General features: G+C 38.3%; 1 protein-coding gene across 5 annotated transcripts in view; it reads right to left on the bottom strand.

Annotated features, from left to right (window-relative positions):
- TNNI3K (TNNI3 interacting kinase) overlaps positions 1–14,932 on the bottom strand; it is a 315,373-nt gene that overhangs the window by 73,724 nt on the left and 226,717 nt on the right. For all 5 annotated transcript variants that reach the window (XR_003522330.2, XM_027606927.2, XM_027606935.2 and 2 more), the window contains one exon: positions 4,540–4,649. Coding sequence is in view for 4 of the 5 variants with exons in the window: in XM_027606927.2 (XP_027462728.2) it covers positions 4,540–4,649 (110 nt within the window). In the remaining variant the exon portion in view is untranslated. The remainder of the gene's footprint in view (positions 1–4,539; positions 4,650–14,932) is intronic.

Raw genomic sequence — 14,932 nt, 5'->3', positions numbered from 1 at the left:
GATAGAGGTATACTCAAACAATTTTATTTTTGATATCCCAGTAAAACATCGAAAGCATACCTTCATGGTGAATATTTACTTTTCCTCGTGGGAAAAAAAGGTAGTACTTTCTCTTCCTCTATCTATATCTAATATATTTTTACATATTTTATATATTAATGTAGTTCCTAATATATTTCTATATAACAGGATCTTTATATCTACATTTGGCAATATCGTACAGCTTAAACGACTACAGAACAATGTAAATATTGCTTACATGCCCCGCCTATCTTCTGTTTTCTTTCCTATTCAGAATTGCCAGCAAATGATGTAACTTTCTTATTTTGAAACTCCCTAACCTTATTCCCTCTCTTCTTTCTGTTTTCTCCCTGGATTCAAAATTTCCGTGCTTTTAACTCCAACTCCTCTCCCCTCTATTTTTGTTCAGCCTCTCTGCCTGAGCTTAGCTCCTATGCCATCTGTCTGCCTCCCCTGATCCCACTTCATTTGGTGAAGCGCCTTTAAGGTGAGAAGAGCATCTATGCCAACTTCTTGCACAATAACTTTATTCTCACTGACCGTTCCCTTAGTTTTGTAGACGAGGTTAGTTTTTTTTTTTTTAAATCTCTGGGTAGTTATCTTTCTTTTTCCCTTTTTCCATGCTTTTTTTTTTTTTTTTGCGCCTTCGCCTTACTGCAGAGTGCTTGGCTTTGTTCTCTCACTGCCAACAATATCCGTGATACCTAATGGCCTAAGGAGTACTCTGGTCACTAGCTGATTCTTGGAAGGGACCAATGACAGCTCTCCTGGGCTACTTCCTCTTTTCCATCTCCTAAATCCAGTCTTTCACCTCCTTAGAATGTTGTTTCCTTTGAAGTAGTTCTCAAAGTTTACCCTTGCTCCTGAATCCCCATGGTAACCATTGTAGTCTTTGTGTTGTAATCAACTGGATTAATGCAATAGCAGCCCAGCTGGATGCTCTGACTTCAGTGTCTTTGGCTCCCGTTTCAGCCTACTAGTTCTCTGCCTTTACTGGGCACAAATCACCTGAGGTGCTTGTTAAATGCAAAGTCCCAGGCTCCATCCCAGACATTTTGATGCAGTAGCTTTAGAGTTGGGCCCCAGAATCTTCGTTTTAACAAATATTCCTGGGTAAACTGGAGCATGTAATGTGCAGCCCACACGTTAAGAAACAATGCTCAACTATCCCAATCACACTAGAAGATAATTCAGTGCCTGTCTCACTATAGGAACCACATAAAATTCTTTGAGTAAGTTATCAAATCTTTTCATATCAAATTCAGATGAATTTTCCAAAAAAGTTACTTTCATCATATTTCTGCACTATTTTAGAGACAAATGCCTGGGACTTCAGATCCAAATTCCCTATTCTGGTTTCCAAAGCTTTCCAAGATCTAACGGGACTTTTTTCCACCTCTTGCGGTTTTCCAACCAGCATTTTCCATTTCCTATAGGCTTCTGTTCTCATTGCCCTCTTCCTCCTTTGTAGGTCTCGACTAAGAAGACATACATAGGTGATAATAACGTGGTTCAAATTCAAGGAGTGAGGCAAAGACAAATACGTAAGGAAAGAGTTAGTAGTGAAGTTGATAACCTAGAAGCAAGGACCAGGAGAGCACGGTGTTATTGTCTCAGATCTAAAGATGAACTTGTTTAAAATGATGGTAGAGAGATCTAACTCCTCACTGGCTACAGGGTTCCCATAACTAGTAAGTCTCTTCATTGTGTCCTTTCTCTCAGTGAATTTGCACACTTCTCTTCGCTGGGACTGTTTTTCCCTCTCACCAAACGCCCTCCCCCTTCATTCAGCAAACTCCTATTTATGCTTGTGATCTTTGCTCATGTGTCACTTCTTCCAGGAAGCCTTTCTTGACCTACACTATCTCTTTGTCCATCACTTGCCCATTCCTTTAGTATGTGTTCTCATCTAATCTTGTTTTCCTCATTTTGGCTTGTTACTATAAAATTATGTGTTTATATGTGCTATGGTGAGCGCTGTGAACTGTGCAAGACTGCTGAATCACAGATCTGTACCTCTGAAACAAATAATGCGATATATGTTAAGAAAAAAAAAAGAAGAAGATAGCAGGAGGGGAAGAATGAAGGGGGGGAAATCAGAAGGGGAGACGAACCATGAGAGACGATGGACTCTGAAAAACAAACTGAGGGTTCTAGAGGGGAGGAGGGTGGGGGGATGGGTTAGCCTGGCGATGGGTATTAAAGAGGGCATGTTCTGCATTGGAGCACTGGGTGTTATACACAAACAATGACTCATGGAACACTACATCACAAACTAATGATGTAATGTATGGTGATTAACATAACAATAAAAAAATTTAAAGAAAAAAATTATGTGTTTATTCAACTAGTCTCCATTTGGCTACTAGGCCTTACTGAGGTTCCATGGAGAGCATGTCTCCATTGAATCCCCAGCACTGGTTCCTGGGGCTGTGTAGAGCAGAGACTCAATAAATCATTGTTGAAGGAAAGAATGAAAACTAGCCCATTGTTTCCCTTCTCACTACTGAGCCTACTCAGACAGTGAAGACCTTACTGGGTGGGCACTGTGCTGATGTCTCAGGCATGTCACATCCAGCAGCTCAACTTCAGAATGCTGAGATGGAAAGCACAGCCAAGCCAGGGCCCACCTGTCTGGCAAGCCCAGATACAGCCGGCTAGTCAGAGACTTTTCTGCCTACTATGCCTACTATGCCTTTCTCCCATCCTTCTCCCTGCCTTCTCAGAGCCCAGGCCCTGGGCTGATTCGCTTTGCTGCTTAGCAATAAAACTTTTCCACTAAGCACTTGATTTTTGGGCTCTTAGTATTTCTTGTAAACTTTAAATGTACCCTCCTTTGGCCCTAATCTGGGTCTCTTATTTCCTAACCTGTTATTTGTGACAGCCATTCTACCCCCCAAAAATGCTTTTAGAAGTTGCTAATTACTTGCTTTTATCTCCAAATGAAAACTTCCATATGTCCCTTATTTATAATCATAATCATGAAGATCTTGTCCATTAATAAAAGCAAAAGGGAGTCCCTCGACTGTTTTTTATGTTACACTTAATGTTATGTACACCAAAGAGAGAATGAAATTCCGGATTAGCTTTTTTGACACACTTATCCCTAGAAAATATGCCTGAGGTTCATATTGAAAAATAAGGAAAGCTTTTCCCAAACTATTTTAGGTCATATAATTTTCAAGACAAAATTTTTTTGGACACTGAAATTCAGATGCGGGGGCTGGAGGCTTTGATAAGCAGTAGTGGTACTCGTTCATTTACTCAACCAATATTTCTGAACATCTACTAGGGATGGTTCTGGATGCTGGGGTTATAGGGGCAAACAAAACAAAACAAAAAGTCTCTGATTTCTGGTAGTGAGAGAAGATTCAACCCCAATAAATACATAATCTGTCAAATGGAATGGTCAGGAGACGAGGTTATCTCTTTTGAGATTACTCCATCCACATGCCATAATAATCTTTATTTTTCTTCTTAAGAATCTCCATGTATACTTGTGGGATTGGGTAATGACTTGGTCTGGGTTTTGCTATTAGAAAAAAGAAGGGAGGACTTTGCTTTCTCCTTCCAAAATCTGGCCTGGGGCTTATTCTCGCTCTCCTTTGGTGAGGTGCATCCTGAGTTACCAACAGCTACACTTTTGTGAACTAATGTGAACCAATTCCCTCTGCTCAGCAGAAGAATCAATGTGGGCTGACATCAAAACACAAGGATTTCAATGAAAACAAAACATGCTGGCAGGGAGAGTCTTAGACACTGTGCTAAACCGTGTTATCAGGAGAGAAGTTGTAGACTGTCCTCCTTTGTCATTCTCTGAGAACAAAGTAGACGTCAAAATGCCTGGCATAGGTAAGAAGAACCCTTTCCCAGAGACAAGCGGTTTGAGATTTCATTCTGGGATTATAGGAGTGTGACCCTTAATATTCTTAGATCTATGATCATATTTAAATTTTTTTTCACTATTTACATAGCCTTCTTTACGTATTCCTTCCATAGGATCGATTCCTCCGTCCGTGCTCTTAACCACTTTATCACATAACCACTTAAAGAGTTGGGGGGGGGGCTAGGACAAGGCCTTGGGACTCCTGCTTGAGCCAGTGCCTACTGAAGACCACATGTCATGGGGCCTTAGCCTGAAGGCCTGCCTCGTGGCGAAAAGCCAACACACATCCATCTTGTGCCAAACTTCTTTCTTCGGAAAATGACTAAGTATGGCTCAAGCATAGTTAATAAAATTGCAGCTGAGATGAGACTGTGAGTCATCTGTCATACCCTGGTCTCTCTTTTGCTAATCAGTTGTGAGAAACATTTCAAAATCAGAGAGCTGCAGCAAAGAAATATGAGATCCTCAGACTTCTTGAGGCAATTAGAGACTACAGAGCAGAAGGCAAATCAGTCTTCCTGCCTTGACAGTCTTAAAATACACACTGGAAGTAGACTTTGGAGTTACACTATTTGGGACAGGTTTTGACCATAACACATTTTATTTCCTAAGAGGAAATAAAAATTACTCACTTCAGGACATGCATTCCACCCTCGCATCAGCAGAGATGATATGGGCTTGGGGATGGAGTAGCCAATGGGAGGTCTGATATGGTGGTAAGCCATGTCAGCTGCAGCAGCCGCTAGGAACCAAATTGATCATGTCAGTTCTGAAATCCACATGTTTGCTTCAAGAAACATATGAACAGACAATAAAAAGTCATCAAAAATCAATCTGTGCAACATTAGCGGAGACTCAAAGACAGCTCTCTGCTGGTTTTTTTTAATGCTTAAACAAAATGTTGGATAATTTGATACTATAAGTTAGTCTTTATAATTGTCCATTCATTCAGTTGTTCATTCAACAAATTGTGAACAGAAGGAACATAAACAGGATCAAAGAAGCATACAAAAGAACATACAAATAGCAAGCCGTTTGGTGTGTGTGTCTGAAGTATAGGGTATATGCGTGATGTTATAGGAAGTAAGGACTGAAAGGCAAATTGGACCAGACTGTACAATGTCATAAATCCCAGGAGAAAGAGCTTATATTGTACTTAGCAAGATGTGGGGTGCCACTGAACTTTGCAGTTCGGAAAGCACCCGTATCACTTGGACAAAATAGATTATTTTTTAAGCTTAAATTATCATTACTGGTTATAAGAATTTTCGGATTTTAAGATTTAATACTTATAAAGTAGTTATTATTTGCTAAACTTTGTTAGATACTTCAAATCCATCATTTTAGCTAATACCCCTCATTGACTGAACTCCCTAGTGTTACCTGTCTGCTTGGATTTCTGAATATTGCTCATCTCAAACTCCCCATTACAGTGTTGGGATTCTTAGGACTTCACTGTAGATCCCTGACTGTTGCATAGTTTCCTATTCTACAACCAGTGATTTCTGTAACTCTCTTGGAAACCAAGTTCATAGCTACTTTTACTGAACATATTTTATATCAGGCAGCATGGTAGATACGTACATAAGCTTTTTCAAACCTCCTAACAATCATCCAAAGTAGGTATTTCTCTGCGTGTGCGTGTATGTAACTAGTTTTTAATTTGTGAAAAAAATTAAATATAATTAGTAATTGGTGTAGCCTCTTGTTCCAGATTCCACGCTCTCTTCAACCACTTCACATTGAAAATACTTTGTAAACAACACCTGAAGCTCTTTTTATTTCTCAGAAAAATTGCTCTGCACCAGTGGGAGGCTAAAGTTCCAGGATGTTGACTTCCTATTTTCTACGTTTGTCATCAACATCTGTCTGTACCTTAATAACTTTTCTGATATGACCTATAACTATTACCTCTCTTCCACTAAAGTTTGCTCCAATTCAATCCTGTTTATAGATCTACTAATTTAGTGAAATTATATGTAATATAACTTAATCAACATTTTGCCTTATGGATTAGTCAGAATTACTATCTAATTTTGACAAATGTAACATTTATACCTGTTTTCTGTAGAATTTCAGAAACATAATTAGAACAAAATCTTATTCAGAAAGGATAGTTGTTAATTATTTTGAGTATTTCTTATATATTCTTTTTATCATTGAGCTCATGCCCAATCAAATATATGATTATGTAATATTTTTCCCCTAAATATCAACATTTTTCCAAGTTATTAAAACTTCAGGTTAACATATTTTTAATAACTGTATTCTGTGTGACTTAATCATTCCTCAATTTTAGGTTGTTCAAATTTGGGCATAAACACTTCAAAGTATATCTTCTTCAGTATGACTTTCCCAGTTTCACAGACTGTTTATGATATATTTTTTAAAGATTTTATTTATTTATTTGACTAAGAGAGAGAGAGAGAGAGAGAGATCACAAGCAGGGAAAACAGCAGGCAGAGGGAGAAGCAGGTTCCCCACAGAGCAGGGGGAGCCCAATGCGGGACTCGATCCCAGGACTCTGGGATCTTGACCTGAGCTGAAGGTGGTCGCTTAACCAACTGAGCCACCCAGGTGCCCTGTTTATGATATTTTGAGGGGAGAGATTAACATGTCAAAGGGCATAACTGAAGACTTTTGATACATACTGATAAACAGTTTTTCTAAAGAGTTGGACTAATTTATACTCTGAATAGCCAATGTGTGAGAGAGTTTTCATTACATCTGCACCAGTATTAGGCTTTCACATTTTATGAAAGATTTTGCTAATATGAGAGGTAAATACGCCAGCTCATTTCTTGTTGGTTAAATTTTGTTCTTTGATGGATAGTGAGGCTTACTAGTTTCCTGAATATTTATTGGTTATTTGCATTTAAAATTTTAAGTTCACTTTGCCGGCCTGGTATTTTGGTATTTCCTTGCAACCGCAGTCTAAATGCACCATGTTTCCAGGTTGAGGGCAGTCAGAAATTCCATTTCTGCTTTTGTTTTCAATGCCATTTATAGAATATTTGCACTGTCACATTTGCCAGCCGTTATCTAGCCACTATCAGCTACAGTTATAGTTGCCAACGCTAAGAAAACAAAGACACAAAAGACTGGTCAAAACATCCTTAGCAAACTTAACATGATTTACAAAATGTGTCTTGTGTCAAAAAACTAGGTATGTTAGATTTCTCCCATTGGCTGCTCTTGATGATTTTTAATTCTTTTTGGAATGAGGTAAATAAATAAGCAAACAGATTAACTAATGCTTAATGATCATTGATCTTCAAACTCTATTTTTTCACCTTATGACCATTTGGATATTGTTGAGCTGGTGCAGCTATAAGCACATAAGCCAGTGTAGTGAACACATTTAAACTAATTATACATATCCTAATGGGTGGGGAGGGACTATTCATAAAGTGAGTTAAACTCAGATGCAGGTGCCAAATGTCTCCTCTGAAACCCTTTTAGACTCTGATATCAAGTCTATAAAGTTACTTGTTTGCTTCTTGGCACTGTGTCTGGAGAATCAGTTTAAGATGAACGATATTTAATTCTTCATTATTCAAAGTAGATTCTGCAAGTCCTTGGCATCTCCTTCTCCCTTTTGCTTTGTGCACTCTTGGCAGCGATACTACTCATTAGCACCTCTGCCAGAAAGTGGGCAATGCAACATGAGGGGTCATGGAATTGAGATTTGTCACCTTTGAGAGTACTTTGTCAGTCTTGCCTAAGTGGCCGTGCTATACCAACAGCTGGGAAATTTTCTGGTATTCCAGATTCAGGAAAGAGACTGTCAGCCCATTAATCAAGTGTTTTACCTTGATTGCTACATAAAATATGTTAAATGATTTATGTACATATTGGTTTCTACTTTTACAAGTGAAACTTTGCTATTAAAAGAGAATAAGGCTAAATTTAAAAATATCAATAACTATTTATTGAGCACCTACAATTTCTTCAGCACTGTGATAATTATCAATGATTTAGTGAAACTTGTAATCAAGATTCTAAAGTAGGACTGTCTAATAGAACCTTTTACAATGATGGAAATATTCTGCAGTGTTCAACACGGTAGCATATACCTATTAAGCACTTAAAATGTGGCTATTAAGCACTAAAAAGGTGTGACTGTTGAATAACTGAATTTCTACTTCAGTTTCAGTTCATATAAATTTAAATTTAAATAGCCTCGTGTGTCTAGTAGCTTCCATAGTGGACTGCACAATTCTAGAGCATAGCTTTTTCCCACTCCCATTATCCTGAAAACAAGATTTTGTGAGTCAGCCTCAAAGGTTTATAGAACCATGGTATTGATTTGTGGATTCAAGTTCTTTATTGTTTATTAATACTTTATCAAGAAAAAAAGGATATTATTAGAGATCGTCAACAAGCATTCAGTACAACATGTGATAACCTTCATTCATTCATTCATTCATTCGTGTGACCAAATGTACCGAACATTCCATGAGAGTGATAATAAACTAAGAAAAAAATAAAGTGTTAGACTTTTCAATAAATTTGGTAAATGAATGAGTAATCATTAAAGAGATGAATTACTGGATTTTCACTGCTTTTTATGGTTCAATCACAAATTCAGAAAGGTGATCCTTTTTTCCTAAATGCTCTTTCACACCCTCTTTTCCCACATTACATCTAGGTCCCTTAGGTCTTAGCTTAAAGAACTGTCTCTGGGTGCCCTTCTTATGTACTCCCACAGCACCTGATACTACAATAACATACATTATATTATACTTAATTTTTCATTTATTTGCTTGCCTCTGTAAATAGATCACAAGCTCCTTGAGCTCAGGAACTGTAACTTTTCACCATTGTATCTCCTGTGCTTAGCACGATGACAGGAAATTAGTAGGCACCCAACTGATATGCACCAAATGAATCAGTAAATGAGGCAGTTCAAAATATGATTTCACTGGAGATCATATTTTGGTCATGGTATAGAGGACTCAGTAAACATTTATTGTACAAATAAATAAGGATTATGGATTAATGCTGATTAATATCTTGCTCATTGTTATGTCTTTAGGACAGAGCACAATGCCTAGTCACCAAGAAACACCATGGAATGAATATGTTTAGTTTAATATTAAATTATGACACAATTAGGTAAATTATTGAGATCTTGTGGCATATTTAGTTCATAATCTCATCTTTCTTTTCAGAACATTTGGGGAGGGGGCTTCCATAAACTGAAACAGTATGACTATTAAGAAATGCCCTTGGGGCACCTGGGTGTCTCAGTTGGTTGGGCATCTGCCTTCAGCTGTGGTCATGATCCTGGGGTCCTGGGATGGAGTCCCACTTCAGGGTCCCCGCTTGGCAGGGAGTCTGCTTTTCCCTCTACCCTTCTCCCTCTGCTTGTGCTCTTGCTCTCTCTCATGCTCTCTCTCATGTCCCTCTCTCAAATAAATAAATAAAATCTAAAAAACAAAACAAAAACACACAAAAAAGAAAAACAAGAAATGCCCTTCACAAGGAAATGCGGGGGCCTCATTTCCAGGAGGCTTTGCTTTTAACTCTATGAGAGATCCTGATTAAGCTAATTTGCCTCTGTGAGTATTAATTTTTGTACATGTAAGATGAAGCAGTGAGGACTTTGTGTAATGGTGATAAGCATGGGCTTTGGGGACAAGGAGCCATACACTTAAGTCTTGACTGTCCCTCTTACTAGCATGTGATATTGAGCATATATCTTATCCTAATAGAACCTAAACCACAGGTTATCGTTAGAATTAAAGGAGATAGTGTACAGAGAGCATCTGGCACATTGTTGGTTCTCAATAAGTGTTAGCTGTTGTTGCTGTAATTATTATCATCTATAGAGCTAAGGGTTTCACTGATCCCTTTTAGTCTGAATCTAGAGAACTAGATATCAAAAACATTGTATATTTTCTGTTCTGTTTAGACCAGAAATCATAGTTCCTTTTGAGGTTTTTTGGGAGTATGAATACTAAGTAAAAGATTGCATTGAGTTACTGCAAATTACAAGGCTACAAACCATCTCATCTGTCACCAGCCCCAGCTCATAATGTAATATGGCTGTGGAGAGGATGACTATGCAGCTCTTCATGGTGAATTTAATTAGCTATATTGCTTATGGATAAATTGGTACTGGATTCTGAATTCCTAAATTAAACTATCACTTACGTTTTATAAAAATAAATCTAAGCATCTGTACAAAAAAAGAGCAATAAAGTACGGTATTTTATTTGTAAGCTTTGACTAAGATAAAACTGCTGGAATGTTTTTTATTTGTTTTTTTTTGTTTGTTTGTTTGTTTTAAGTTTTGATTGTGTGTATGTGTGTTTTAAAAAACACAATTGATTCTACCTCATTGTTTTTATGGGTTGGGCTGTGGTGAAACAAAGCAAATGCAGACCACTCTCCCAGCAAGAGCTGAGACACATTCTTTGTTAAACTGACACTTTTCAATGATGTATCACCAGAGCATATAGCATCTGAGAGAGACCATGAGATTGCAATCTTGAGATTGCACTAAGAATGGCTTAATTTTTTAAACCACATCCCATTCTCATTACAGACTGTCAGAAGAATAGATTAATTTGCACCAGTGTCTATTCTCATTGCAATCTTTGTCAGTGTAATGAAGTATTGGAATGTTAATATAAGCTACGTTCATAGAAATATCACTATCCATTGGACCGATTTGATCTTTCCAGTGATCTGTGTAGTGATTGGCTGGCTCTACTCTTTTCAGTGATAAAGTGATAAAGATTAGCACAGCAAACACAGGATTTCAGAACTTTCGCCCACTCCTATTTTCCTATTACTTGTCCAAGCATAGTCCATATCATCAACGTGCTTATGCCTTTTAAGGTTATTTTATTTAGATGCTTTAGGATCCTAATCATATATGGAGAACATAATCATCTAATATTTAAACAGGGGTAGCAAACACAAATGGCCACAAATATGGGATCCTGTGATATAATTGTGTCTCTAAATGTACTTAAATTCTTATTTTTTACAATCATATGTGAGACAAAAAAACTTGCAAGCCATATTTGGCCCCTATATTACAGTTTGCAACTCTGACTTAAAACTTCAATATGAAGTCTCACCAAAATCTGGCTAGAATGAATTGGCAGATGTTCTTAATTTGCTGCCACATCCGAGACTTAGATACAGCTTGGCACTGAGGAATCCCAGGACACAGAGTTGAGTCTCCTTGTGAACCAGCTGGCATCACATAGGAAGACAAAAGAAAAACAAGAGGCTTTCTTCTTTGGCCTCAAACTATAATCTGAAAGTGATCCACAAAATTTGGTACCTGGTTATAAGGGAATGGGATTGGATAAAATACATATTGATGGATTAATTTATCTTAGATTTGTTCTTTAGTTTTTCGTGATATATCAGAGGAGACAGACCCAGGAGAGACATAAAATCTGGGAAGCAGGTGTTGGTTTCTTTCTCTGAAATGTATCCAGTACAGCTCTTGTTTGCCAGGTCAGACCAGCTCCTTTTTCATCTTGCCTGGTTCTTCTCTCTGTGCTTGGCTTCACACCTTGGCTTCTTCTCTGCCTAATCTTGTCACTTCTCTCACAAATCTGCTTTCTCCCTGGATCCATCATCCTCCTTTTGGCTCAGCCAGAAGCCTGGAAATTAACCCTGACTCCTCCCTCTCCCTTGTGCTCCCACCTCAACCCATGGGCAAATCCCATTCAAATTTCCCACAACTGGCCTCCTTTCTCTTCTAAAGCCACTACCCTAGTTAAGGTTTTATACATCCTTATCTAGATTACCTGGTCTTCTTGCCCTTGGTTTCAAGCCTCTTCAATCTAGACTTTGCTTTGTAGCAAGAAGGAGTTTTGAAAATAATAATAGCGTTTAATTATTGCCCTGCTTAAACTCCTGCAGTGACTTTCACTGTGAACACACAGGCCCTTCACCACCTGGCTCTAGGTTTACATTTACAGCATGTGCCTTGTGATGGATTCCCTTGTATTCTCTGATTCATCCCTACTGAATTATTTGTGGATCTCTCATGCCTCTGCACCTTGCCCATACTGCTTTCTGTTAGAACTCCTTCTCTACCTCCCCACTATCTCTCATTTAATTAGTTTACATCTTTTTGCAGTTCAGGTATCATCTCTTCTCATATTCCTTCTCTGATACCATCTTCCCATTCTCCACAGTCTGGGCAGGAGACTCCTCCAGGGAGCATCTTTAGCACTCTGCTTCTCTCTAGTTGGGACTTAACTTCTGCTCTGTACTATGAGGGCCTGAGCAATGCCCTATTCTTCTCTGTTTTCCTTTTAACTCTAGCACAGTTCCCAGCCAGAGGAGCATTCAATGACAGCCTAAAGATAATAATAATAGCTAATATTTACTGAGTGCTTCCAATTCCCAGTCACCATTCCAATCTTTTGAGGTAGGTCCTATTATTATCTCCATTTTAAAAACAAAGTGAAGTATAGCTAGGTTAAGTAGCTTGCATCAGTTACAAGGCTCATGTTCTTACACATTATGCTGATTCCCTTTAGCCCATATGGTGTTAAACTGAAAGATGCTTTCTTAAAAATTGAATTAATTGACAACATGTAAAAGCCTTTAGTTTCCTTCCTTCCTTCCTCTCTCTTTCTTTCTTGCTCTTGAGAGAGAGAGAGACAGAAAGAGAGAGAGAGAGAGAGAGTGCGAGCATGGATGCACGAGGTAGAGGGGGAGAGAGAGAAACTTAAGCAGGCCTTAGACCCAGTACAGAGCCCAACATGGGGCTCGATCTCACGACCCTGAGATCATGACCGAAATCAAGAGTCAGAGGCTTAACTGAATGAGCCACCCAGGTGCCCTAAGCCTTTAGATTTCTAACACAAACACACAGAAATTATTTTATATGGTAACAGTGGGCAGTGACCTCTACATTCCTGCATGGCACTGTTTGGCTGAAGCTGGGTAGCAGCTGTCCCTTTGAGTCAGAGCATGTGATTTCCTGTCCATCACACTGTTCTGTGTTAAGCATTTGCCTATTTCCTCTGGCCCTTTGGGCATTTGATCTCTCGGGTCACCCATAGGATGCTGGATGTGATGGCTTTTTGGTTCTTTCTAAGCCTGAGATTATAAGGTTAATTTGAATATATCCTATGCAAAAGAGACTCTAACTTCAAGTTCTTCTCAGTGCATACCCATCACTTGCATAAGAGTCAATGCCAATATTTGTGTTCCATTTTTGTATTTCTCCCAGGAGATAGGGTACTACTAAATCCAGAAGGATGAGCCATGTGTAATGTTGCTACTACTATAATTGATAATGCTGTCATACATTGTAGTCATGGATTTGTTCCTCTTTGTAAATGGCTAATATGTAGCTTATATTGAATCTGATGCTTCACATAATTTATTGCTGAACATATGCTAGATTGCCTAACCACTGCAATGATATAAACAGTCTCATTTCTTGATGTATGGTCACTGTCCAACTTTAAAAAATTCAACATCTATCACAAACAAACCTTCTTTCCAATAAAGTACTATAAATTCTAATATCTGGGATATTGGTATCAAGTTATTCTTAGGCAAGATTTTAACTGTTTTATTATATAATATTCTCCCTCTAAAAAGGGTAAATATTTCTGGGGGGGTTCATGACAGAAGGGATCTTTATCTCTTTGAAATATTCACTGTATAATTAGCAAAGGATAATGGAGAAGAGAAAATTCCAAAACTGTATGAGTACAGTATGATAAATACTATAATAAATGATGACTTGGGGCATAGAGGAGACTGCATTAACCCAATATTAGAGAATTAAAGAAGATGTTGTGGGAAGAAGTGATATTTAAGCTAAGATCTAAACATTAATTAGGGTTCATATGACGGAAAGTGAGCAAGAATGTTTCAAAGAGACTAATGTGTGCAAAGACAGGGAAGAGGGAGGAAGCAAGTCATGTTGGGGAAAAGAAATGGGCTCTGGGCTGGAACATAGATGAGAGACTGTAAGTGGCAAGAGATAGACCTGGGCGGGAAAGTAGGAATGTAAGTGTGAGGCTTTGTAGATTGTTTCAAGAAATTTTGTTTTTATCTTAAAAGCAAAGGGAAAGCATTGGAGATTTTAAATAAAGGAGGCCAGATGATCTAACTTCAGTTTTTAGAAAGCTAAACCTAGCTATAGTATGGCAACTGGTGAAAAGAAGATGATAAGAAAACCTGGAGATAATGACACCATTTAAGATACAGTGCAGAGGGAGAGAAGTGGAAAGATTCAGGAGATATTTAGAAAGTAGGACAGAAAATAAGGAAATGAGTGAGAACAACAAGAAAGGAAGGACAGGAGGAATGAGCAAAAGAAGGAAAGAGAAGAGTCAAGGATGACTGGAGTTTTTATATGGGCTTTATGGAGAATGAGTGCCGTAAAAGCATAGCATCCTAGGGGTCTTGACCTTGTGTTACACTTCACCATCATCTCTCATCTTACAGCTGCAGAGAGTTTTCAGTTTACTAAGTTCAGTCATAACTACCATGTCATTCACCAACTGCATTTCCAGAGGAAAAGTTAGTAAAAGGCCAGAAGAAATGGGACACACTGGGAATGGGAAGCAAAAGATGGCTCCAGTGGCTGGAGCACGTGACGTAAAATGATGTGAGCAAGGTCAAGATACAGAAACACGTAGAGTTGTGCAGGGCATGTTAATAACTTTGAGATTTAGTCCTAAGAACACGGGAAGCCATTGGACGATTTTAAGCAATAGTGGCATAATTGGTTTTATGTTTTAAAAATACCATTCCAGTAGCTCTCTGAGGAGTGGAGAGGAAGTGGGGCAGAATGAAGGGAAAGAAGTCAAATGGCTATTGCAATAGTTACAGTGATAAAGATGGCAGATTTGACTAGCATAGTGGTGGGTGAAATTTGGAGAAGGACCTATGTATAGGTCCTTGAGGTATATATCTCATCCCTTTTGTTTTTTGTTCATTGTTGTTTATCACAGTCTTTGCTTGTGCAAGAAGGCAAGAAAAAGATATAAAAAGACATACAGATTGAAAAGAAAGAAAGTT

The sequence above is a fragment of the Zalophus californianus genome, chromosome 4 (genome assembly GCF_009762305.2).
Source record: "Zalophus californianus isolate mZalCal1 chromosome 4, mZalCal1.pri.v2, whole genome shotgun sequence".
Taxonomy (NCBI): domain Eukaryota; kingdom Metazoa; phylum Chordata; class Mammalia; order Carnivora; family Otariidae; genus Zalophus; species Zalophus californianus.
This window is presented reverse-complemented; position numbering and strand designations above follow the sequence as displayed.